Source organism: Dama dama, chromosome 33 (assembly GCF_033118175.1).
Source record: "Dama dama isolate Ldn47 chromosome 33, ASM3311817v1, whole genome shotgun sequence".
Classification (NCBI taxonomy): Eukaryota; Metazoa; Chordata; class Mammalia; order Artiodactyla; family Cervidae; genus Dama; species Dama dama.
In genome coordinates this window covers 68,355,016-68,382,210 of record NC_083713.1, presented here as the reverse complement: position 1 = coordinate 68,382,210, position 27,195 = coordinate 68,355,016, and the positions used below count along the sequence as shown (strand labels likewise).

The 27,195-nt window shown below is 35.5% G+C and overlaps 1 protein-coding gene across 2 annotated transcripts in view; it reads right to left on the bottom strand.

The window, feature by feature from the left end:
• Positions 1-27,195, bottom strand: part of DPP10 (dipeptidyl peptidase like 10) — a 714,846-nt gene that overhangs the window by 67,830 nt on the left and 619,821 nt on the right. For both annotated transcript variants that reach the window (XM_061135190.1, XM_061135191.1), the window contains exons 12-13: positions 23,941-23,979; positions 13,389-13,496 (exon numbers count right to left, since the gene is read on the bottom strand). In XM_061135190.1, the coding sequence (XP_060991173.1) occupies positions 13,389-13,496; positions 23,941-23,979 (147 nt within the window). The remainder of the gene's footprint in view (positions 1-13,388; positions 13,497-23,940; positions 23,980-27,195) is intronic.

The window sequence follows — 27,195 nt, the reverse complement described above, 5'->3', positions numbered from 1 at the left end:
CTTTATGATACTGAAATTAACAAAATTGGGTTAATAGGAAACCCTTCAAGCTAAACCCTCATAACAATAATTTCTCAAGAAATATTTTCCACTGGATTATGTTTATATATCAAAGTCTGAGTTTAGGTACACTCATTGCTACTCTAATGTTGTTAGTTCTGGATGTTTTCAGAAGAAATAGGTAAACCGAGAGAGATGTCCACATGTCCTATGTGCATGCTGGCGTGTGTGTGTTCTTAGTCATATCTCAAAATTCATATCCTAATTCTTTTTATTTTACAATATGTTAAAAATGTATACATATACATATACATTTACACTGGCAGAAGTCTTAATCTCACCCTGTTTCAACACAGAGGGGAAAAAAAGACTTCTCTTCACTAGACTTTTACTTATCCTTTTTTTCTGGTGGAGATTTTTATAAAATTAATTAATAAAATTAATATTTTATTGCTATAAATATAAATGCAAACCTAATTACATATATATATATTAATTAGAGAGTGTGTGGGATGTGATCTATATCATTTGTTATATATCTTCTTAATTCTTACATAGCTCTCCCTTGTGTGGATTTATCATAATTCATTCAACTATCCTCCAAAGATGAACATCTCAAAAAATGCTGTAGTGATTAACCCTGTTATATGTTTGTGGTTTAACATGTAGGGAAATATCTTCGGGATACATTCCTCCATGAGGAAAGTACCATTCTTCCCATCTACCAGTAATGTATTATAAGGTGCCTGTTTTCCCATGGACATACAGTGATCTGCAGAAATGACCCCTGAAAGTACAGTCTTTCCATGGATATGTTACAGAACACATTGGTCAGTGTTTGAATTTTTGCTAATCTGACAGGTGAGAAATGTTGCTATGGTAGACATGATGGATGCCAACCAGAACTTCCTTCTAGAAGGACCCATCTCTCCAGTGGCTAGAGGTGCTGCTGGGAAAAGGCCCTCAGTTGTCAGTCTTCTCTGGGGATGGCCTGGACTGAAGAAATGGCCTCTTCAAGATCATATCTCTTCAACAGTCCTTCGAAAGACAACCTGATCACGATTTGACTATAGAAGTCCATTCTTCTTGCCTTAACTTGGGACTTCTCTGAAAGGCTATTCCTGTCCAGAAGTCTCTGTGGGGTTGGCTGAGGCCTTCATTCAGATGGCACCACTGCTTGAATTCTTCTGCCCCATCTTGCTTTCTTCTACTTTTCAGAGATATTGACCTCAGTAAAAATTGGCCTGCAGGCTAATCCTTATTTCATAAGAAGCTTCTTGCGAAACTCAACTTATGACAGGGATATTGGTGTAATTTCACTTCATTTTTCTTAGAAGAAAAGTTGAACATCTATGTGTACCTCTATGTTTTTGTATGCTAATGCCTAGGGGCATCTCAGGTGGCACTAGTGGTAAAGAACCTATTTGTCAATGCAGGAGACATAAGAGAGGCAGGTTGCATCCCTGGGTTGGGAAGATCTCCTGGAGAAGGAAATGGCAACCCACTCCAGTATTATGGCCTGAAGAATTCCATGGACAAAGAAGCCTGGTGGACTATGGTCCATAGGGTCACAAAGAGTTGACCATGAGGGAAGTGACTTAGCACACATGCATGTTTGTGTGTGTGTGTGTGTGTGTGTGTGTGTGTGTGTATGCAAATATATATAATGCTATGACTTCCCTGGTGGCTCAGATGATAAAGCATCTGTCTACAATGTAGGAGACCTAGGTTCCACCCCTGGGTCGGGAAGATTCCCTGGAGAAGGAAATGGCAACCCACTCCAGTACTCTTGCCTAGAAAATTCCATGGAAGGAGGACACCACTGAGCGACTTCACTTTCACTATCATATATAATGCTATTTGCATTATTCTTTTATCTGATTCTAATGTTTATGTTATCTATTAGATCAGACTTCTTTCATTTCTGATCTTATGTGTATTTTAGAATTCTTTATATCCATTTTTGTGAGATATATACTGCAAATATTTTTTCCTGGTTTCTCATTTTGTGTTGACACCGATTATGGTAGTATTTTCCACCTATTTTTTCTTGTTCCTTATAAAATCAAGTTTGCCAATATATTCCTATACTACTTCTTGGAGATGATGCGTAGTTTAAATGATTACAAAGAATTTACTTGTGTTTTCTCCTAGTACAGGTAAGGTTCAATTTTTTAAATTAGAGCTTTGTCATTTTAGAGTTATGGTAGTAGTCTGGAACTACTTCTATACCAGTTTTCCTAAAGTAATTTTACAAAAATTTCATTTTGTCAGTGATTTAAAATGCAGCCTGCATTACATATTAAATTTCTATATGTACCTGAGTCTATTTCTGTATTATATCTATACTGTTATAAAGCTATATCTAATCTCTGTTAAGTCATGTCCAAATACCACATACTTTTAGTTACAGATTTTTTAATATCCATATTATTTAAGACTCATTCTTACTCATTGTTCTTTTTTATAGGATTCCCCTAGATATAATTACATCTCTATTTTCCTACAGGAATGTAAAAATAAGCATTTATAGTTCAAGCAAATAAAAACTTCTTGGAATATCTTATTGGGATACTATTAGTTTTATAATCAATGATAATCTTATTATCTTCAATTATTCTACAGGAAAATATAGGTATTTTCCCATTTGTTCAAGTCTATATATTTCCAGAATGTTTTAATGTTGTCCTCCTATGTGTTTTGTACATATCATATATTTTCACTTTCATTTTTATTACTAAGTAGTTCATATAGGCCTCTCTCTTTTATCAGACCCTTTTAATTGGTTATATTTTGCATCTATGAAAGTTATTGATTTATATATACTAAATATCTATGTTGCTGTCTCACTAAATGCTTTCCAAATTTTATATCTGGTTGTTTATTCTTGTCTCATTAGCTTCCAAAATCACTTTACAAAATAGTGGATAGTGTGCATTCTCCCTTGCTCCTGACGTTGATGATGGGAATGACACTAGAATGATTTAGGGACTGAGATACATGTTTCATCACTTCCCCAGTGGCTCAGTGGTAAAGGATCTGCCTGCAATGCAGGAGCCTCAGGAGATAAAGGTTCAGTCCCTGAATCAGGAAGATCCCCTGGAGGAGGACACGTCAACTCACTCCAGTATCCTTCCCTGGAGAATCCCATGAACAGAGGAGCCTGGTGGGCTATATAGTCCATGGGGTCATAAAGAATCAGCCACAAATGAAGTGATCTAGCATGCAGGATATATATATTTTAACCAGAAATTATTAAATTTTTAAAAAGGCTGTTTATAGCAACAACAAAGAAAATCTATTTTATAGATAACTTAAATTGTATTGGCATTGCCTTTGAAAGCCTAACAAAATTCTTTTAATGGAATCACGTGAGCATGGTGCTCACTTGTGGTGTAGTTCTTTGGTAACATTCTGCTTCTATGTCATTAATTTAAGTTCTGCAGCTATCCTGAGGACAGTTTATTTCTTCCTGAAATTTTTCATCTCATCTGAGTTTTCAAATGAATTGACATAGAGGTCTGCAACATACTCTCTTATGCTTTATTAAAAAGTCCTTTTTTTCCCACTAGCCATTTCTAATTTTGCATTACTTTGCTTTCTCCTTCTTTTTCTTTGACTAAATGAGTATGCGTTTTGTTTTCTGTGTGTGTTTGTTTATTTTCAAAGGGTAAAATATTAGTTTATTAGTTCTACCTTTTTCTTTTTATAAAGCACTTAATTTCCACTTCAAATTTTAGTTATTTCCACCTTTCTAATGTATGTTGCATTTTTCTGATAATTTTGTTTGACTTGAGGATTCAATCATTTCATTCTTCCATTTTCATTTTTATAAGCTTGCTAACTTATGATTTTTATTCTGACAACTTATTTGGATATAAAGTATGCCACGCTTTTTCTTATTATTATTTAATTTATTTGGGAATTGTGACTTGAATTCTCCAATAAATTGTTTAATTAGATTTACTTAAAATATTAGTTACTGGAAACTTGTTAAAATATATTATTGATTACTAGGCTTATTGTGTGTGTGTGTGTGTTTGGTCATTACCAACTCTTTGTGATCTCATAGACTGTAGCCTGCCAGGCTCTTCTGTCCATGGAATTTTTCAGGCAAGAATACTGGAAAAGTTTGCCATTTCCTACTCCAGGGGCTCTTCCTGACCCAGGGATCAAATCCACGTCTCTTGCGTCTCCTGCATTGGGAGGCAGATTCTTTACTACTGCGCCACCTGGGGAGCCCACATGTAACTAGAATCCTTTCTATTTTATTTCTTTCTACTGGCTGTTTTTATTTCTCTTCTTGCCATCTGCTAGTATATTTTAAGCAAGATCTATTTACCCACGGGCATCTTTCAATTAATTTAATTCCGTTATTATTTTGTATTGCTCTTTCCATTTCATTCCTGAAATCTGCCACTTTTTGGTTTACAATTTTTTTTCTACTTTATGAGGTTTTTTCCAGGTTTTGAATTTCTTACTTGATAATTTTATATCTGCAAATGCTTATTTAGTAATACATCATTCTTTCTGGAGTATTGTTGTATAGAATTCATATGGCTCATTATTGCTTTTTCCAGGAAAAGTATCTTTATGAATTGGAAAAAATTTATTGAATTCCTGTCTTCCTTATATAGTAATTTTGTAAACCTATTGCCAATCATATTTTGTTCTTTATGAGTATCTCAGATCTTCCAGAATAGAGATGCTTAAGAATGGTGAGAGATTAGATGTTTCTCTTAAATTGTAAAAGAAGCAGTGTTTCAGGGGAGCACTATTACTAGTTGGGAACTAGTACACCAAGAAGTACCCTGATGTAACACCATTAGGAGTGGATAATATTTTTTCAAACTGGTCAATCCTAAAGGAAATCAACCCTGAATATTCATTAGAAGGACTGATGCTGAATAGCTGAAATTCCAACACATTGGCCACCTGATGTGAAGAGTCAACTCATTGAAAAAGACCTTGATGATGGGAAAAATTAATAGCAAAATGAGAAGAGGGTGGCAGAGGGTGAGATGGTTGAATGGTATCACCAACTCAATGGATTTGAATTTGAGCAAATTCTGGGAAACGGTGCAGGTCAAGAAAGTCTGGTGTGCTGCCATCCATGGGGTTGCAGAGTTGGACACAACCTAGTGACTGAACAACAACAATGATACATTTTTCTGTAGAGTTCTTAATTTCTATCACTAGTTTTCACCTTTCCTGTTGCCAACAATATTCTAAGAGATGCCTGTCTCTATCAAGTGTTTTTCTATTTCTTTTCCTGTTTCTTAGGTGGTAAATTTTAAAACCTGTCATCTTCAGTTTTGTGCATATTCAAGTAACTTCATTCTGATTCATTTCTTATCCTGATTCTTAAAAGAAATATTACTAACATTTCCACTATAGAATATTTTAAGCTTTTGATGAATGCCTTTGTCAACTTAAAGAAGTTCACTTTATTTTTAAATTTCTAAGGCTTTTGAATATTTGGTAGAATCCACTTTTAAATATTACCTGTGCCTGATTGACTTACATTTTAGGGGCTTGCCCATTTTTTAAACTAATTTTTTTATACATTCTAGCGTGAATTATTTTTTTTTTCAAAGAACCAGCTGTGTATTTGGCAAAACCCTTTAATTTTGCCTTTACTTTCTATGTCATCAAATACCACTGTCACATTTCTCATGTCCTTCTAAATATGAATATATATTATATAACTATATTATAATAAATAACATTATATATATACTTTAACCCACAAATTCAGAAAAGTGTACTTTATTTTCAAATATTTTTAAATATATAGTTACAATTGTTGCTACTTCTAAATCAATTGTGTTACTTTCAGAGAATGTAATTTATTAGCTGAATAACATGTTTGGTATAAATATATAAAGAATCTCAGATTTTGAGGTGGGAAAGTTTTATTAAATATATACTTTTCTAGACTACTTGAGGCAGAAATTAAATGGTGGGGCTTCCCTGGGGGCTTAGAGGGTAAAGCGTCTGCCTGCAATGTGGGAGACCCAGGTTCAATCCCTGAGTCGGGAAGATCCCCTGGAGAAGGAAATGGCACCCCACTCCAGTACTCTTGCCTGGAGAATCCCATGGACGGAGGAGCCTGGGTGGCTGCAGTCCATGGGGTCACAAAGAGTCGGGCACGACTGCGTGACTTCACTTTACTCACTTCACTATGTGTAGGTAGTATTAGAATCTTCTTTCAAAAAAAAAAAAAAAATACTCGTGACTTTTTGGTACACATTGGTATCTCAAAAAACATCTCCCTAAATCAACTATTCCATATTCTTAAAGGGAGATCTATAGAGTTCTAGCTGGTCAAAGTCAGCAACAAGCATGTAATTTATTTTAACTTCTTCATATGCTGTCTGATAATTTATAGCACTTTACAAGCATTTGTTGAAAAAAAGTATAAATGTAAAGATAAAACCAAATTTCTGAGATTTGAGACAGCCTAAAATTTGCTGTGGAGTTCTGAAGTCACATATTTAATTGTCAAATTTCCACAGACAACCACCCAGTGAATGGCCTTACTTACTCATTTTGACCCTGTTTTGAGTGGGCCAAGGACAGAAAAAGTACTAAATCTCAAGGTTTTAATGCATCTTTGGTGCTCAATATCTAGATGAACAAAATCTCAAAACATTAAAAAGTGAAGAGATTTTGACCAATATTTGGAGACAGGCTTTTTTCATGTATTTCTAAATTGATTTATACTTTGCTTTTCAGAGAACTGTGATGTGTGTTTATGTGTCTTTTAAGGAAATAACAGTGGCCATATTAAAAGTTTTCATGAGTAAAAATCCAATGATATGATTGTTTGAACACAACGTACAGAAAATAAAAATTACACATTCAATGATGCACCTAAGATCAAGATATACTTCTAAGTATAGAAGCAAAATATCTCTTGTTGGTAGCCATAATAACAACCGCACAAACCTTTGCACTTTATTCAAACAGCTATAATTTCTTTGCTTACTTTATGTCTACCACAGCCACTGTGGGCTTGGGGAATAAGTGGCACTTCATTCACATGTAATATCATAGACTGTCTTGTATAGTTATAAGACTCATAAGCTATTTTTCCAATAATAGTATCTGATTATATCATAACAGCGAGCATATTAAGTTTGATCTGTACTCTGGGTAAATTATTTACTCTGGGTAAATAATCCCAGTACCAATCACAATATGGTAGATGCCCATACAGTAAATTTAAAATAAATAACAAGAGACAAAGCTAGTCATTATGAGAGGGTGTCTTTACCTTAATTTTCCATCCACCTTCAGTAGAAATATAATCACAGGAAAGGTAATTTAACAAAGCAGAAAGAATAATTATTTTACTTCACAGAAATAATTCTTTCTTTCTGTGAAACCACAATCTCTATTGTATTAACTTAGTAGAATAGAAACACTGATTATGAATATGAAACCATGGTGGAATTTTGACAAGGGCAACATGGCTATATACTTCCAATTGAACTCATTTTTCACTTTTAATTTTCAAAGAGCAGCAATAAAACTAGCAACTTCCTTTATTTTTAAAAGAACTGAAAATCTAGGAAATAAAATGTTTTTATTTGGGACAACAGAAACCAGCCTCCTTTCCTTGAATTGGCAGAGAGTTTATCTTACTCAGACAGTTCAATACTGATATTTATATTTGCAAGTGGAAAAGATATTGATGTCAGTAAAAGTTTAATGACACACATGCTTTTCACCTGATTATACACTGTTCATTCATTTCTTATAATAAGTTCTGTTTAATTTTTACAGCTTTTAAGTATGGGAAATACCGCAGTGCTTAAAAATAGCATGCTTTAATTTATTGTCTATTCAACATGTGAGGTGAGAGAATTGTTTTCAGACAATGTCCTAATCAGATACAACAGTGAAATGTAATGAAAAAATTGTATTGGGTTGATTAGGTGATAGAATTGAGGATTGGGAGCATGCTATTTTCTACAGTATTTGTAATGAATAATGGCATTTAAAATTATTCCAAGTGAAATCATCAGCTCTCATGAGCAAAACTCTGTACTGCTGAATAGAGACGGTGAATGAATTCACTAACATATAAATTTTTTCATTTAACACACTTTTGGAAGATAACTGGGCAATTGCTTATGCTTATAAATATGAACCACTTAACATGACTGGAACCCGGTTTATCCCATATTAGAGAGGAAAAAGGCAGCCATGTCCTTGACAAAAACCGTTTCTTAACTGCAACTTACATTGTAAGATAGAGGATATTATACTTCCCAATTTGGGACCTCAAAAATTAGAGTCTACATAGAGAATGCCATAGGGAGAAGGGGAAAGGAAAGTATCTAAAGTGGTTTATTGTAAAAAAAAAAAAAAAAAGTTTGCATCATTGCTTGAATCAGGAACAATGGAAACTGTTTCCAATACTGCATTGCACACTCTACTCAGAAGGAAATTTATTTTAGCTTATTTAAATTTTTGGAAGACCCAGTTTTTATTTCTATTATTATCTTTAACAGAATACATAAAAGCAGAGAAACCTCATTCATAAATTGTGTTTTCTCACATTTACATAGAAAGTATCTGGAAATACATAGGGCTTAACAATATTTTACTTTTGATATAGGAATTCCAGTTCTGTTAACTAAAATTAAAGAAATAATTTATAATAAAGTTTTATACATAGCGAAATCTATAACTACAGCAAACTGTCACTAATTTAAACACTGAACAATCATGGTTAAGTAGGTGTGTGAGTGCTAAGTCACTTCAATCATGTCTGACCCTTTACTCCTCTGTCCATGGCATTCTCAGGCAGGAACACTGGAGCGGGTTGTCATGCCCATCTCCAGAGGAACTTCCCTACCCAGGGATCGAACACAGGTCTCCTGCACTGCAGGCAGATCTGTTACCACTAGTGCCACCTGGGAAGGTACACCCAGTCAACTGACTATGAATATTCAAAAGAATTGCACTCAAAATTGTTTACCACTATGGGAAGATTTTGCTTCTAAATTAAAATACCGGGATAAAATACTATAGTTTACATAAAATTATAATCATATTTAAAAGAATACTGGAGGAAAAGGAATCATAATTTTTTCTACTTTTATATTTTGGAATTATTTTAACAAGCTTTAGTTTTGTAAATGAGCGGCAAAAAAAACGCTAAAATATTTGTAAGGAAAATCGTCCATTTCTGTAGTGAATATATCTTGAAACACTAATTTGTAGCCTGGTCTCTAACCAATGTATTTTTGTTTACCTAGTAATTGTGTAAGAGAGAAAAATGTTTGCAAAAACTCACTACTTTCATTTGGTAAGACAGTTCAAACAGATAAATATATTTTCAGTCAGTGGGGAAGCTCTCAAATGGAGCTTAGCTCTAGTACTACAAAAGTAGTCTTCCTGACTATTGGCTGCCAGGCTCTCTGTCCTTATCATTTCTCTCTCTCTGGGCACATCAATTTAGGTGGCATCCTCAGGCATATAAACGGAAGGAAGACAGGGTAAAAAGTCATCTCTGGTGACATGCATTACTATTTAGACAGTAAATTATTAAACTATTTTTGGAGGGCCAATTTTACCTTTTATATCAAAGCCTAAGCAAAGACACATATGTACACATACATTTTGCCTAGGTGTCTTTTCATATCTAGAAATATATATTTATAGGAGTAATGTTTAACTTTGAATACTTTTCAGTATCAAAAATAGAAATAAATTTGATGATTAAAATTAATTCATTTAAACATGGTATGATATGTTTACTGGACATAATGTTGAGTAGCTATTAAAATCACATTTTAAAATAATATTAAATATTAAGAATGCAATTAAATGATGCGAGAAAATGCTCATAATTACTCTTTAAATGTTACAAGTAAATATATAGCTTTGCATGTTTTTAGGGAAAAATGACATATTTTTCATGCAAAAAGGAATTCAAAATATATACAACAACTTATTCGCAATGTGCCAGTGTGGGGTGATGAGACCATATTTGATTTTATATATACCTTTATTTTGTTTATTCAGTTATTATTTTACAAATTTTTATAGTGTGTATATATGTAGATGTCAATATGGTAATCATAAACAATTCATTAAGAGCTTTTTTGTTAGCTATTTTAAAATTGAGGCAAAGAGATTAAAAATATTTACTAAAAATCTCTGTGTGTATATATGTGCTAACTTAGGAATAAATTGCATTTACCTAGGCACTGACCTCTGATTCATTAACAAAGTAAGTTAACTTTAGTCACATGGCCAAATATACCCAAATAATCATGCAGCCATGTTTATTTCTCAGCAAAGCAAACCACAAGTTCTCTGAACTGCAACCAGAATATATCAAAATGTTTTCTAGTTCAATGAAATTTTGTTATAATCTCCATATGGAAGAGGAACAATGTAAACACATCTGCTCTGTGAAGTTGTTCTACTGAATATTTCAGAAATAATGAATTAGACTGCATTTCAGACTGGTTTGATTGAGAGAAAGAAGGTATTTCTTCCCAAGGTTTGTAAAGAAAATTTTGTTAGGTATATAAATACCTCAGTTCTTACTTGCCAACATGTTCATCCCTGACCCCCGCTCTGCCAATCCCACACTTTCAAAAAGACATTTCTGTTCCTACTTTGTTGGATAGACTATCTTCTAAGATATATATCTTATAATATATATACAAAGTGGCTTAGTCATGTCTGACTCTCTGTGACCCCATGGACTGTAACCCGCAGGGCTCCTCTGTCCATGGGATTCTCCAGGCAAGAATACTGGAGAGGATTGCCATTCCCTTCTCCATATATATATGCTTAGTTGACTTCTCTGGTGGCTCAGAACGTAAAGAATCTGCCTGTCAATACAGGAGACACCAGTTCAACCCCTGGGGAGGGAAGATCTCCTGGAGAAGATAATGGCAACCCAGTCTAGTATTCTTGCCTGGAGAATCCCACGGACAATGGAGCCTGGTAGGCTACAGTCCATGGGGTAACACAATTGTGCGACTAATACTTAAGATATGCCTAGTTGCTCACTCGCGTCCAACTCCTTGGGACACTTAGGACTTCAGCCTGCCAGGCTCCTCTGTCCTTTGGAGTTTTCAGGCAAGAATAGTGGAGTGGGTTGCCATTTTCTCCTCCATGGGCTTTTCCCCACCCAAAGATCAAACCTGCATCTCTTGTGTCTCCTGCACTGCAGGTAGATTCTTTACCTGCTAAGCCAACGAAAGCCCATATATGTTACATTTACTCATCTATAGATGTATTACACATCTATCTCCACCTTTCTCTGTATCTTATGAATATATTCACAATTTGTATATGATTTTGACTACTTGGATTTGTATTCAGATTACTGAATAAAAATACAGATAATTAAAATTTTAATAAGATGTCACCACAGGCAATTGTAGGATTTGGAAGATTATTTACTATTTTGGCACATGTATATCCCCAGTATTTATGATAACAAAATTTATGATTAACAAACAAGAGTGAATCAGGTCAGCAATTTGCTGGTAAAGCTTCCTCCAGTTCACATAAACATCACAAAGTATTCTATTAATATGACCTGTCTGTTATAATCATTTAATAGTTCAGTATAGAATCACCCCCAAATTTTCATATATAAATGCATTATTTCACTTAAAAACATAAATGAGATCACATCATATATTACTCTATAACTTATTTTTCTAATTTAATAATATGCCTTGCAAAGTGATCTACCTCTCTGCTGTGGAAATTATGTATGGTCAAATTATTTATTTCAGCTTTGCTTAAAATTAAAGTTAAAATCATGACAATTACTTTAATAGGACAGACTTTGGAAAAGTCAAGTCTCTGAGCTGCCCAATGTAAATATGTATATGGATAATGGTAAAATTCTGTGAATATGCACAAGACTTGAAGATACTAAGAACATAAAGCAGTCAGGTTGCTTAGGGATCTTTTGCCACAATTATTTTTATTCTATTCTTAGTAAGCATGAAAGTTGCTCAATCATGTCCAACTCTTTTGACCCCATGGACTGTCACTTGCCAGGCTTCTCTTTCCATGGAATTCTCCAGGCAAGAATACTGGAAATGGGTAGCCATGCCCTTCTCCAGGGAATCTTCTGGATTCAGGGATTGAACCTGGGTCTCTTTCTTGCACTTGAGGCAGATTCCTTACCATCTGAGCCACCAGATAATCATCCATTCAGATTGTGGTGCTGAAGAAGACACTTGAGAGGCCCTTGGAATGCAAGGGGATCAAACCAGTCAATCCTAAAGGAAATCAAACCTGAAAAGTCATTGGAAGGATTGATACTAGGCTGAAGCTCCAATACTTTGGCCACCTGATGCAAAGAACTGACTCATTGGATAAGGCCCTGATGCTGGGAAAGACTGAAAGCTGGAGAAGGAAGCAATAGGGTTGGATGACATCACTGACTCAAAGGACATGAGTTTGAGCAAACTCCAGGAGATAGTGAAAGACGGGGAGGTCTGGTGTGCCGCAGTTCATGGGGTCACTAAGAGCCAGAGATGACTGAGCAACTGAACAACAAAGTAAGTATGAAATTGATTCTTGGCTAGGATGTTTGTAACATTCTTAAGAAAGATTCCAATTTATCCACAATGCTTTTTCTTGACAAATCGTCATTTACCTGTGACTAGACTGTTTATTTGATTTTGAAGGAAACCTTAATTCTCATGAATATTTTATTGGTAATTAGTTTCAAATTGACTCATAATCTTACCATATTTTAATTGCTTATTGTGAATTCCCTGACTCTGTTATAATTAGTAAAACTATATAAACTGGTTAACATTCACTTGAAATGTAGAGGAAAATAACACTTTATTCTCTTTTTATCAAAAAGTCCATAAAAATGTAACACAGACTTTGTGACTTTGACAACCCTTAAGAAATCTATTTTATCATGGTTTTTAGAATCTGCATTGTATTTCCTTCTGTGGGTGTTCCATAACTTATTAACTATTCAGTTTTTGATGGACTTTCAGGTTGCTTCGGGTATTTAAAATTTTCTAACACATTGAAAACATTACTTGTACCAAATAGGTGATATATATTTGTTGAATGAGAAATTGTCTCTTGAGTTTCCTCAGGTCTTTGAAAGTAGGAGTTTGGTTCTTTCTATTTATTAAATTCTATATCCCAAGGCCCTCAACTCATAGCACACATGTGTATCTCACTAAGTTTTACTGAGTGCTGAAAATGTTTTGTGGGTGGCTTGAATTAGGGCTATGGATAGGGACCCTCTTCCTAAAACATCCCAGAGTTGGATATATGACTGGATGCCACAGACATTAACTATAGATGCAGAATGCCACATGGATGGCAATGAGGACGAACCACATGTGGAACACAGTTCTTACCTGGACAAGGAACATAGCTATGTGGTGAAACTCTCCACGGCCCCCTTGCTTCACAGGAACTGTCATGAAGAATTTGCTACCATCTCTAGAAAACACGGGCTCCTCATTCTAAAAAACAGAAACCCATATGACAATCTCAAAAGGACATCAGAAAACTGTGCTTCCAACTACTACCAATACATGCATGGATTAGACAAATAATTGATTTAAGTTTATTTTGGCAAAAGGTTGAATTATTATTTAAAATATAAAAGTATGATAATATTTTTAAAGTGAACTCAGTGATGCTTTAGGCATATGGGCATATGTGTGTTTTTGAAAGGTGAGATGGATGGAAAAGTATCTTGCATATTGAATAGAAATGATTCACAATTAGACTAAAGACAGTTTTGAAACTGGTTCAGAAAACAACTTTCATATTTTCACATATGATTGTGCTTAGAGATGTACCCTTCAAAAATAAAGAAAATATGAACAGCTGTGACAGTTTATCAAAATCCAGTTTTAATTTAGAAAATTGTATAACATGCAATATTTAATACATCTTCCTGAAATCTTTTACTCAGCAAGTGAAGTTATTGAAGATACATTTCTGATGATGTATATATAAATTTACTGTAAATACAAAAATGAAAAGACAGCAAAATTGGAACCAATCAATTGAAAATGATTTAATTCAAATTTCCCATCCTCACTGCTCACTTTTTCACAAACACACAAACATAGATGCCCATTTGATGATTTTTTAATTAAACTTCAGTGGCATGTTAAATCAATACAATTGTTTTTGAAAATTAAATGATGGAGGCTATACTTATAGATTGCTTTCTCTTGCTTAAGGGGAAACATTAAGAAATTGGATTTACATAACAAAAAATTGAGTTCTTTCTTTTGGATTAGTGAGAGTGACTCTGTTGTTGTTGTTCAGTCCTTAAGTCCTGTCCAATTCTTTGTGACCCCATGGACGGCAGCGTGCCAGGCTCCTCTGTCCTCCACAATTCCCTGGAGTTTGCTCAAATTAATGCCCACTGAGTTGGTGATGCTATCCAACCATCTCATCCTCTGCTGCCTCCTTCTTCTTTTGCCTTAATTCTTTCCCAGCATCAGGGTCTTTTCCAATGAGTTGGCTCTTCGCATCATGTGACCAAAATATTGGAGCTTCAGCGTCAGCATCAGTCCATCCTCTGAATGAAGCAGGGTTGATCTCCTTTAGGATTGACTGGTTGAATTTCTGTGCTGTCAAAGGGACTTTCAAGAGTCTTCTCCAGCACCATAATTCAAAAGCAATAATTTCTCGGCACTCCACCTTCTTTATCTCACATCTCCACATGACTACTGGAAAAAAACATAGCTTTGACTATACAGACCTTTGTGAGAAAAACAATGTTTCTGCTTTTTAGGTTTGTTTAGGTTGTTTTTAGGTCTGCTTTGTCTAGGTTTGTTATAGCTTTCCTTCCAAGGAGCTAGAGTCTTCTAATTTTATGGCAGCAGTCAGTGTCTGCAGTGATGTTGGAGCCAAAGAAAATAAAATCTGACATTGCTTCTACTTTTTCCCTTTCTATTTGCCATGAAGTGATGGCACCAGATGCCATGATCTTAATTTTTTGAATGTTGAGTTTCAAGCCAGCTTTTTTACTCTCCTCTTTCATCCTCATCTAAAGAGACTCTTTCCTCTTCATTTTCCATCATTATAATGGTATCATCTACATATCTGAGGTTATTGATATCTCTCCTGGCAATCTTGATTCCAGCATGTGAGTCATCCAGCCTGTCATTTCATATGATGTATTCTGCATATGAGATAAATAAGCAAGGTGACGATTATTTGGCCTTGTTCTATTCCTTTCCCAATTTGGAACCAGTCAGTTGTTCCATGTCCATTTCTAACTGCTGCTTCTTGACCCACATACAGGTTTCTCAGGAGACAGGAAAGGTAAGGTGGTCTGATATTTTCATCCCTTTAAGAATTTTCCATAGATCATTGTCATCCACCCAGTCAAGATGTTGTAGGTCTTCATAGGACTAGTCAACTTCAGCTTGTTTTCCATCAGTGTTTGGGGAATAGACTTGTATTACTGTGATGGCTTTAGCCATAGTCCAAGAAGCAGAGGTAGATATTTTTCTGGAGTTCGTTGCTTTTTCCATGATCCTATGGATGCTGGCAATTTGATCTCTTGTCCCTCTGCCTCTTCAAAACCCAGTTTGTACATCTGGAATTTCACAGGTCACATACTGTTGAAACTGAACTTGAAGGATTTTGAGCATAAACTTGCTAGCATGTGAAATGAGTGAAATTGTACTATAGTTTGAACATTCTTTGGCATTGCTCTTCTTTGGGATTGGAAAAAAACCTGACCTTTTCCAGTCCTGCAGCCACTGCTGAGTTTTCCAAATTGCTGACAAAATGAGTGCAGCATTTTAACAGCACCATCTTTTCAGGATTTGAAATAGCTTAGCTGGAATTCACCCACCTCCCCTAGCTTCATTCGTAGTAGTGCTTTCTAAGACCCACTTGACTTTACACTCCAGGATGTCTGGCTCTAGGTGAGTGATCACACCATTGTGGTTATCCGTGGTTAACATTAAGACCTTTTTTGTATAGTTCTCTCTTATCACCTCTTCTTAATCACTACTGCCTGTTTTAGGTCATTACTGTCTGTCCTTTATCATGTACATCTTTGCAAGCAATATTCTCTTGATATCTCCAATTTTCTTGAAGAGGTCTCTATTCTTTCCCATTCTATTGTTTCCCTCTATTTCTTTTCATTGTTCATTTAAGAAGACATTTTTATCTCTCCTTGCTCTTCTCTGGAACTCTGCATTCAGTATACCTTGCAAGTTCTCCTTTGACTTTTGGTTCTCTTCTTTCATCAACAATTTTTAAGCCTCCTCAGACAACCCCTTTGCCTTCTTGAATCTTTTCTTGTTTGGGATGGTTTTGGTCACTGCCTCCTATATATTGTTTTGAACCTCAGCCTATAGTTCTTCAGGCACTCTGCCTACCAGATCTAATCCCTTAATCTGTTCATCACTGCCACTGTTTAGTCATAAGGAATTTGATTTAGATCATACCTTAATGGCCTAGTGGTTTTCCCTACTCTCTTAAATTTAAGCCTGAATTTTGTAGTAAGGTGCTCATGATCTGAGCCACAGACAGCTCCAGGTTTGGTTTTTGCTGATTCTCTAGAGCTTCCCCATCTTTGGCTGCAAAGAACATAATCAATCTGATTTTTATATTGACCATCTGGTGATGTCCATTTGTCAAGCTATCTCTTTGGCTTTTGGAAAAAGGTTTACTGTGACCAACCTGTTCTCTTGACAAACTCTGTTAGACTTTGCTCTGCCTATTTTATACTCCAAGGCCAAACTTGCCTGTTATTCTGGATATTTCTTGACTTTCTACTTTTGGATTCCAATTCTCCATGATGAAAAAGGACTTCTTTTCAGTGTTAGTTCTAGAAGATGTTGTCGGAGAAGGCACTGGCACCCCACTCCAGTACTCTTGCCTGGAAAATCCCATGGGTGGAGGAGCCTGGTGGGCTACAGTCCATGGGGTTGCTAAGAGTCAGACATGACTGAGCGACTTCACTTTCACTTTCATGCATTGGAGAAGGAAATGGCAACCCACTCCAGTGTTCTTGCCTGGAGAATCCCAGGGACGGGGGAGCCTGGTGGGCTGCCGTCTATGGGGTCGCACAGAATCAGACACGACTGAAGTGACTTAGCAGCAGCAGTAGCAGCTAGAAGATGTTGTAGGTCTTCATAGGACTAGTCAACTTCAGCTTGTTTTCCATCAGTGTTTGGGGAATAGACTTGTATTACTGTGATGTTAAATGGCTTACCTTGGAAATGAACCAAGATCATTCTGTCATTTTTGAGATTGCACCCAAGTACCGCATTTCAGTCTCTCTGGTTGACTATGAGGGTTACTCCAATTCTTCTAAGGGATTCTTGCCCACAGTAGTAGGTATAATGGTCATCTGAATTAAATTCACCCATTCCTGTCCAGTTCAGTTCACTGTTTCCTAAGATGTTGATGTTCAACCTTGCCCTCTCCTGATTAACCATGTCCAATTTACCTTGATTCATGAACCTAACATTGCAGGTTCCTATGCAATATTGTTCTTAACAGCATCCAACTTGACTTTCACCACCAGACACATCCACAACTGAGTGTCATTTCTGCTTTGGCCCAGCCACTTCACTCTTTCTGGAACTAATAATGATTGCCCTCTGCTCTTCCCTAGTAGCATACTGGACACCTTCCAACCCGGGGGGCTCATGTTCTGGTGTCATATCTTTTAGCCTTTCATACCGTTCATGGAGTTCTTGTGGCAAGAATACTGAAGTGATTTGTCATTTCTTCCCCCAGTGGACCATGTTTTGTCAGAACTCTTCATTATGACTCATCTGTCTTGGATGACCCTGCACGGCATGGCTCATAACTTCAATGAATTACATAAGCCCCTTCACCAAGACAAGGCTGTGATCCATGAAGGGGAAGAGTGACTATACATATGGTATAAATAAAGGCTTTGATGTGGTTTCCTTAACAGGTCTTCAGAATCGCTCAAGCACTTTTAAATGACCTAATCCTCCACTCTCTCTCATCTCTTCTTCCTTCCTTCTGCATCCTGCATTTTTCTGCTCCAGAGTTTGCACATTTTAACTTTTTTTCCTCGCTTTGTCTGACTGTTTCTCAGCTCTTACTCTCTCTTTCTCTCTCTTTTTTGGCGGAACTTACTTATTTTTGTTATTGGGATAAAGTTGATATATAATGTAGTGTTAGGTATACAGCAAACTGAATCAGTAATACAAAGTGAAAGTGAAGTCGTGTCCGACTCTTTGCGACCCCATGGACAGTAGTACCAGGCTCATCCCTCCATGGGATTTTCCAGGCAAGAATACTGGAGTGGGTTGCCATTTCCTTCTCCAGGAGATCTTCCCTACCCAGGGATCGAACCCGGGTCTCCCGCATTGTAGACAGATGCTTACCATCTGAGCCACCAGGGAAGTCTATCCACTTGTTTAGATTCTTTCCCCATATAGGCCATTACAGAGCACTGAGTAGATTTCCCTGTGCTATACAATAGGTTCTTCTTATTTATCTATTTTGTTTATACTCATGTGTGCTCAGTCACTCAGTTGTGCCCAACTCTTTGCAACCCCTTGGCTCTAGCCCACCAGGTTCCTCTGTCCATGGGATTCTCCAGGCAAGAATACTAGAGTGGGTTGCCAGTTCCTTCTCCAAGGGATCTTCCTAACCCTGGTATCAAACCCATGTCTCCTGGGTCTTCTGCATTACAGATGGATTTTTTAGCCCTGAGTCACCTGGGATAGTAGTATGCATATGTCAACCCCAATCTCCCAGTTTATCCCTCCCTTCCCTTCCCCTTCAGTAATCAAAGTTGGTTTTCTACATCTGTGACTATTTCTGTTTTGTAAATAAGCTCATCTGTACCATTTTTTTAAAAGTTCCACATTTAAGCAATAGCATATGTTATTTGTCTTTCTCTGACTTACTTCACTTAGTATGACAATTTCCAGGTCCATCCATGCTGCTGCAAAAAGATCTTCATTGATCTCATACTTTTCTTATCTCTGCTCTAAATCTACCTTATCAGGCAGTGTTTTCTGGTAATCCCATGTAAATTGTGACTGGGGAAACTAGATCATCCAACTGTATTTGAATCCCCCATCACCCTTTTAACTACTCTCTATTTTTTCCATACCCCCTAATACCATCCAACATATTATATTTTATGTATGTATACATTTGTTTGTATATGAATGGAAGTGTGTATGTGTGCATATAGGTAGGTAAGGAGATAGGAAGTAGAAGGCGTTCCTCTAGAATATAAGCTCCATGAGGCAAAAACCTTGTATTCTTCACTGCTCTGCATCTGGCACCCAGGAGAGTGACTATTGCATAAGTGGTATTTAATAATCATTTATTGAATGAATAAGTAAATTAATAACTATTTAATAATCTCAAGAGTCTGATTCTAGTTTCGTTAGTAAGCTAGAAATATCTTACTAACATTTCTAACTTAATAATAAAAAATATAATAAATATTTTCATTCTTTTTTATTTATTCTATTTATTTATTTTATTCTATTATTACTAAGAAAATATAATAAATATAAAAAATAAAAAATATTATTTTTCTTGTATACTTTATGGACACTCATGAAAATGTAAATGTATGTGTAACAAATTTGAAAGTCTGAACTAATACAACAAAAGGGTGGGAAAAATGCTTTGCAAGGCAGATAATAAATACCGACAAGATATTTGATTGTGTGAATCACATTCTGCAACTGTGATTTGTTGTTCAGTTGCTCAGTCGTGTCTGACTCTTTGTGACTCCATGTATGCAGCAACGCCAGGCTTCCCCTGTCCTTCACCATCTCCTGGAGCTTGCTCAAACTCATGTCTATTGAATTAGTGATGCCATTCAACCATCTCATCCTCTGTCATCCCCTTCTTCTCCTACCTTCAATCTTTCCCAGCATCAGGGTCTTTTCTAGTGAGTTGGCTCTTTGAATCAGTTGGCTAAAGTATTGGAGCTTCAGCTTCAACATCAGTCCTTCCAATGAATATTCAGGACTGATTTACTTTAGGATTGACTCGTTTGATCTCCTTGCAGTCCAAAGGACTTGCAAGAGTCTTCTCCAACACCACAGATCAAAAGCCTCAATTCTTCAGCTCTCAGGCTTCTTTACAGTCCAACTCTCACATCCATACATGACTACTGGAAAACCATAGCTTTGACTAGACGGACCTTTGTTGGCAAAGTAATGTCTCTGTTTTTTAATAGGCTGTCTAGGTTTGTCATAATTTTTGTTCCAAGGAGCAAGTGTCTTTTAATTTCATGGCTGCAATTACCATCTGCAGTGATTTTGAAGCCCAAGAAAAGAAAGTCTATCACTGTTTTCATTGTTTCACCATCTATTTGCCATTAAGTGATGGGACTAGATGCCATGATCTTTGTTTTTTGAATGTTGAGTATTATTGCAGCTTTCTACTCTCCTCTTTCACCTTCATCAAGAGGCTCTTTAGTTCCTATTCACTTTCTGCCATAAGGGTGATGTTATCTGCATATCCAAAGTTCTTGATATTTCTCCTGGCAATCCTGATTCCAGCTTGTGCTTCATCCAGCCCAGCATTTCCCATGATGTACTGTGCATATAACTTAAATAAGAAGAGTGACAATACGCAGCCTTGATGTACTCCTCCCCTATTTGGAACCAGTCTATTGTTCTATGTCTGGTTCTAACTATTGCTTCTTGCCCTGCATACAGGTTTCTCAAGAGGCAGGTAAGGTGATCTGGTATTCCCATCGCTTGAAGACTTTTCCATAGTTTGTTTTGATCCACACAGTCAAAAGCTTTAGCAGAGTCAATGAAGCAAAAGTAGATGCTTTTCTCAAATTCTCTTGATTTTTCTGTGAACCAATGGATGTTGGCAACTATGATAGAGTCAAGAATTCTGTATTTTCTATACCTTGCTTATATGTAATATCTCTCTCTGCCTTTGCAATGGGATTTCTTCTCTCCGGAGTAATCTTTAGCTCATCTTTTTTTGTCCTGTATCTTCCTCATTTTTTACTTAAACTCAAAACAGAAACCATTTTTAAATTTCGGTAGCTAGAAAGCCCTTCTTATTTAAGAAATCTCTCCCCGGAGACTCTAAGTAGTACTCTGTATTCATCTCTCATGACTTTCAGTGCACTCTATTATATGGTTGACTTCCTTCACTAGGCAAGTAATAATTAAACTGAGTTTGCAATTTTATCTTTTTTTTTTCTAGGATACAGTAGGTTACCTACTTATAACTGCACAGATGAATGAATGTGTACAATGGGCAAAAATATTTGTTATGTATATCACTTTATCCACTACATTTTCTCCAAACTATTGGCTCCTCCCTATTCAAGATTCTGCTCCTCTGCTTTACTCCAAAATTAAATCTGAGCATTGTCCTTTTTATGTTAGTCCCTCTTCCTCCAACTCTCATACCTTGGGAATAGTTCATTTTAAGGAATAGATGGGGGTTATAATTATTAATACATTGCTGGCTTCAAAAACTTTCACCACTGGACAGAAACTAGCTATACAGCTCTATATAGAGCCTTTCTACAATCAAAGAAAGAAAAAAGCCAATCTCACTGTCCATGTTTATGATCTTAAGCAAGGCAATATTTATCACACACAGACCAATGAACTGAGGATAACACACTCTACCTCTTGACCAAACATTTTTTACACCAGTTATTCAAATTGTAAGTCTCTCGAAAGCTAGGAGAAACATGCCCACTTCTCTCTGCTCTTCTCACCAAACAGAAAACAAGCATGAGTATTACATTAAATGTCTAATTTTCCTGGAACGTTGCTTCACCTCATTACACTTTCTCATCCTTTTAATTTCTCTGAATTCTAAGTATTCCATGAAATTCCCTCAGAATTTTTGGAGAAAAAATCAACTGCAACAAACTACTCCCTAGATTTTCTTATTAAATACTTAATAACTGGTTTTTTTTTTTCATTTCTATTAAATATTCATAAATTTGGGACTTAAAATGTAGGTAACATAATCCTAAAAATTCATGCATTCTGTTATTGTATGTTAGACTATTATGAATGTCACTAACAATTAAAGTAGGTTTAATAATGCAGGTAATTTAGAATAAATCCATATCTATTGTTATTATTTTCAATTATTTTCAGTATTTTACTTAATTTTGATTTTTTTTTGTTAAATAAAGTCAGTTTTGCCCTAAATTTAATTTTGCACATTGACTATGATTAAATAGTTCACATTGTTATCTATGGAGAGAGATGACAGATGGATGATAGACAGACAGGCAGATAGGGAGATAGATATACCTACAGCCTATTCACAATCTTTCTTACTCTTTTTTTTAATTCAACAGGTACATATGGAACTCCTCTTATAACAAGACTGTATTTTAAGCATTTGTTATATAATGAATAATAAAAAATGAACAACATTCTTGCCCTTGTGAAGCTTGTAAAAAAAAAATCACAGAACTAACTGTGTAAGTTTACATAAATATTGCACTGGACTTTAAGTTTTATTGGGGGATGTTATTTGATTAGGGTAGTTTGAAGAGACGACTTCTTAAGCAGGTGATATAGGCTGAAGTTTGACAAATAAGCAACTTTCAAGAAAGCAATTGAGAAAATTCTGTTCAGAAGGAAGAGTTCACATAAAGGTCTGGTGAATACGAGGGCTAATGGAGAAAATGAGAGAAAAGATGATATGACACAGAGCTGGAAAAGCTTTCAAATTAATCTCTTATAGACCCTTTAAGGATGTTGGTCCTTATCTGTGGAACAAAGGGGAGATAAAAGTTTTCAGTTGTGAGAGAATATCAGAGTGTTTGGGGAAGTAGAAATAGATACGTGTTTTGAAAAGATCACTCCGCCAGGCTGAAATGTGGAGAACCGATTGGCAGCTTCCTAAGGGATTCAGAGTTCACCAGTCAAGGAGGAAACGCAGTGCTGATAGTTTGATCCTGTAGAGTGTTCCTGAACTGGAGAAAAGTAAATGACTTGAAGTCTTTGAGAGTAAAGTCAAAATAACTTGGTGATGAGTAACATCTGCAGATAAGGATAAGAAAAGTTCAATAATCCTCAGTAGGTTTATGATTTTGATAGCTGGGTGGATAAATACGTCTGTGACTTCTATGATAAGAATACAGACTTACTGGAAGAGAACGGAGCTTAGTTTGAACCTGAGGACTATGCTGTCACTTTTATAGATTTAGGAGAAGATGCCAAGCATGAGTTTGTATATAAATCAGAACTCAGAGAATTGAGTTGCCTGGGGCCATGCAGTCAGAGGTAGCAATTGAAACCACAGACGTATATGACACCCAGGGAGAGAATATGAAATAAAAGAGCACTGTAAAGAATAAACCAAATCACAACCAAACAAGCCAAGCCAAACACTTCCTTTGCAAAACGCAGTGATGAAGTTAGTAGTAAAATGGCTTTATCTACATTTGAATAATCTTGTGTTTCCTTCTGAAATATCCAGTTAGACAGTACATTGTGGAGACATTTGTGATCATCTGGATTCTAGCTCCATTTATATCACAAGCTAGCACTGTGTAAGCTAGAAATTATCTAAGGAAATGTCCATCTGAATAGCAATTTATGTGGAGACTTGGTCAGCTTTCTGGGCAACTTGAGCAATGCTGATGGTTCCCAGTTTATATGGGCTGCACCTTTTTCTTCAACACAAATATTTACTTTTATGAGTGGTCCTGAAAATGGATCCTGGTAATAATTCAACAACTTGCATTCTATTAAAAACAAAAACAAAGTAATTTTTCCACAAATGATACCATAAAACCCAAGTCATACACATTTTAACAAAAAAGACTCACTTATTCAAACATAACAGAGCCTTAAAATCATACAACTGAAATAACTTTTGAGAAAAAGTTGTATATAAAACAATAGAGTGAATAGGGTAGATATGATGACAATATGTGACATAAAGAGACCACCTATACCATACCTGTTTAGACAGCCACGTATCTGACGTCATCTCATATTTCTGAAACAGAACAATTAAATCAATGAAGTATCTAAAGACCAGAATGAGCATGCATTGATTTAACTTTTTTCCAAGAGTGTTATCCTTCAGGCACTTTTCCCCTCCTAGCAGCTAGTGAATTACTGTGAGAGATCCCATTGTCATTATTGACTTAAACTGAATGAATAAGTAGAGGATTGAAATGAAATGATATTTTAATTACAACGTCTCTTCTTCGGTGAACCCCTTCAGGATTCTCAGCTGTACTTCACCAGAGATAGAAGGTAACTTTCCAGTTCTGTTTGATTACCTCATTCAAACTGTTTTGAGTCACTAGACACTGTCTCTTTTCACCTCTGGCCGTCATCAGGACACAAAATGATTAAGACCTTCCAAAAAAACTGGGCAAACAGCCAGGAATAAAATGTAAGAGTGGACATACTGTCATTCGATCCAGTCTTACCATAGTCACTCTTTCCCCTTAGGTAAAATGATTAAACATTCGAAATGACAAAACTTTTTGTATCTTTAGAATAATTTTGCACGTGATCAGAACAAAATTACATATCAAAAAGCAAAATTAGACTAATCTCAATTTGAATATGTGTATATAAGGCAAATTTTAGTAATGCTGTTTACATGTAGTAACTTATATCTTATGGTTCTCTGGAAAAATGATTCTATAATAAAAGTATTCAAATGGAGAAAACTAAATCAATATATTAGAGATTTTACCTCTGCAAAATTATATCATTTCAAATTATAACTAATAATAATTATTTATTTATAGTTTGTTTTTACCAATTTGCCCTTTTAAATCCATATTATTATTACATAACTACTAACCATTTCCCCTTTTCAGGGCATTTCTCTTCAAACAGATTTTTTCTTAATTTATATACATATATCAGAAAAACATCTAACTGAATCATTCCTTGATTTCCTATTCATATTTGACAGTAATCATCCTTGATATCTGTAAAACACATATACGACATGGGGAGAGGGGAGGAGAAGGTGAGATGTATAGAAAGAGTAACATGGAAATTACATTCCCATATGTAAAATAGACAGCCAACAGGAATTTGCTGTCTGGCTCAGGAAACTCAAACAGGTCTCTGGATCAGCCTAGAGGGTGGGATGGGGAGGGAGATGGGAGGGAGGTTCAAAAGGGACGGGATATATGTATATCTATGGCTGATTCATGCTGAGGTTTGACAGAAAACAGCAAAATTCTGTATAGCAATTATCCTTCAATAAAAAAAATGTATCAATGCCACTGCCTATTAGTGTCACTAAGTTTTGTTACCATCCACAAAGGTCCAAAATTTCACATGCAATTTCTTGTCTTACTATTTCAATTATAGTAGAAAGTAAAATATTTTTAGCTCCATAATGAAATAGAAATATAATAGAATATCAATAAGGTATCAATTCTAGACATGACTGTGTTCCTATAGCTTTTCTGTTGAAGCATTTTGCCTGTATAGATTATCCCTGCCTATATAGACAATTGACAGGTTTTCTCTAACTGGAACATACGAGTGAACAATTTGTAAATGACTTTGTAATCAGCTGACTAAGAAACCACCCAGAACACTGAAACAAATAAATAATGAAATTCTGATCAGCCTATAAGCCAGTCAGATGGAAGAAGATAATTAAAACAAATTTTCTAATAAGCACAAGCTAAATGTATAGAAAATCAGTGAAACCCAGTAAGTAAATGGCTGATGCCCATCTATTGTACTTTGTTGCCACATATATGCTCATCTTTCCAATCACAGATAACTTTTTTCCTCTTTAGTTCTACCTTTTACAGACCATTTAAAAATAATGTTTAAAAATATTTGTATAATTTGCATATGGTGAAATGTATAGATCTTAAGCGTATGTGATGAGTTTTGATAAATGTGTTTACCTCCCATCAAGATATGAGAATTTTACATTTCTAAACACATTCCCTCAAGTCCCTTCACAGAGGTCCCAAAAGACAACTACTCCTACAAACTTTTTCCATAGATAGTTTTGCCTGTTTTAGAAATTCAGATAACTGGAATCATGTATTATATATTCTTTTGTGTGGGGTTTCTTTCATATCACATGCTTTTGCGATTCATTCATGTTGTTGAGTATATCAGCATTCTGTTTCAAGTTGCAGATTGGAATGTCATTGTATTGATATGCTTTGTTTTGTTCATCAGAAGTTTCTAATTTTGATGATGTATACTTTATTTTTTTTCTTTTACAATAAATGATTACTTTGTCTATTCAATATAGTGAAGTTATATTCCATTTTTTAATCTAGAAGATTAATAGTACTAGCTCTTAGATTTAAGACTTCAATGTGTCTCAGATTAGTTTTAGAATATAGTGTAAGAAATGTCAACCATCCTTTTATTTTCCATCTGATTATTGATAGTTCCAGCATCATTTCCCCCAATTGAATTGTTTTGGCACCTATATTGATTATTGATCATATAAATATGGATCTACTTCTGGAAAGACTATTCAGTACAATTGATCTCTTCATGTGTGTGTTCTCTTCTTCCACTACAATCTTAGTTTCTGGCTTTCTGGTTATTCCTGAAACCATGTAGTAAAACTCCTCCAATATTTTCTTTCTTTCTTTTTTAACTGGATTGATTTAGTTGGTCAGGTATTTTGCATTTCCAAATGCATTTTAAAACCATCTTCTCTATTTCTATCATAAAAGTCTCCTGAGATTTTAATTGGTATTGTAGCAAAACTACAGTTCAATTTGAGTAGAATTGGCATCTACAACATTAAGTCTTTCAATACAGGTATGTGGCTTAGCTTCTATTTATGTAGGTCTTTTCCAATGCCTTGCAGGAATGATTTAGTTTTCAATATAAATATTTAGTTTTCAATATTAGGATTTTGTGTTAAATATATTCGTATGCATTTAATTTTTAAAGATCTTAATAATATTTTTATTTTCCATCATAATATTCAGTCAGTGCAGTTCAGTCCTTCAGTCACGTTTGACACTTTGTGACCCCATGAACTGCAGCACCCCAGGCTTCCCTGTCCAACACTAACTCCCGGAGCTTGCTCAGATTCATGTCTATTGAGTCGGTGATGCCATCCAACCACCTCATCCTCTGTCATCCCCTTCTCTTCCTGCCTTCAATCTTTCCCAGCATCAGGGTATTTTCCAGTGAGTCAGTTCTTCGCATCAGGTGGCCAAAGTACTGGAGTTTCAGCTTCAGCATC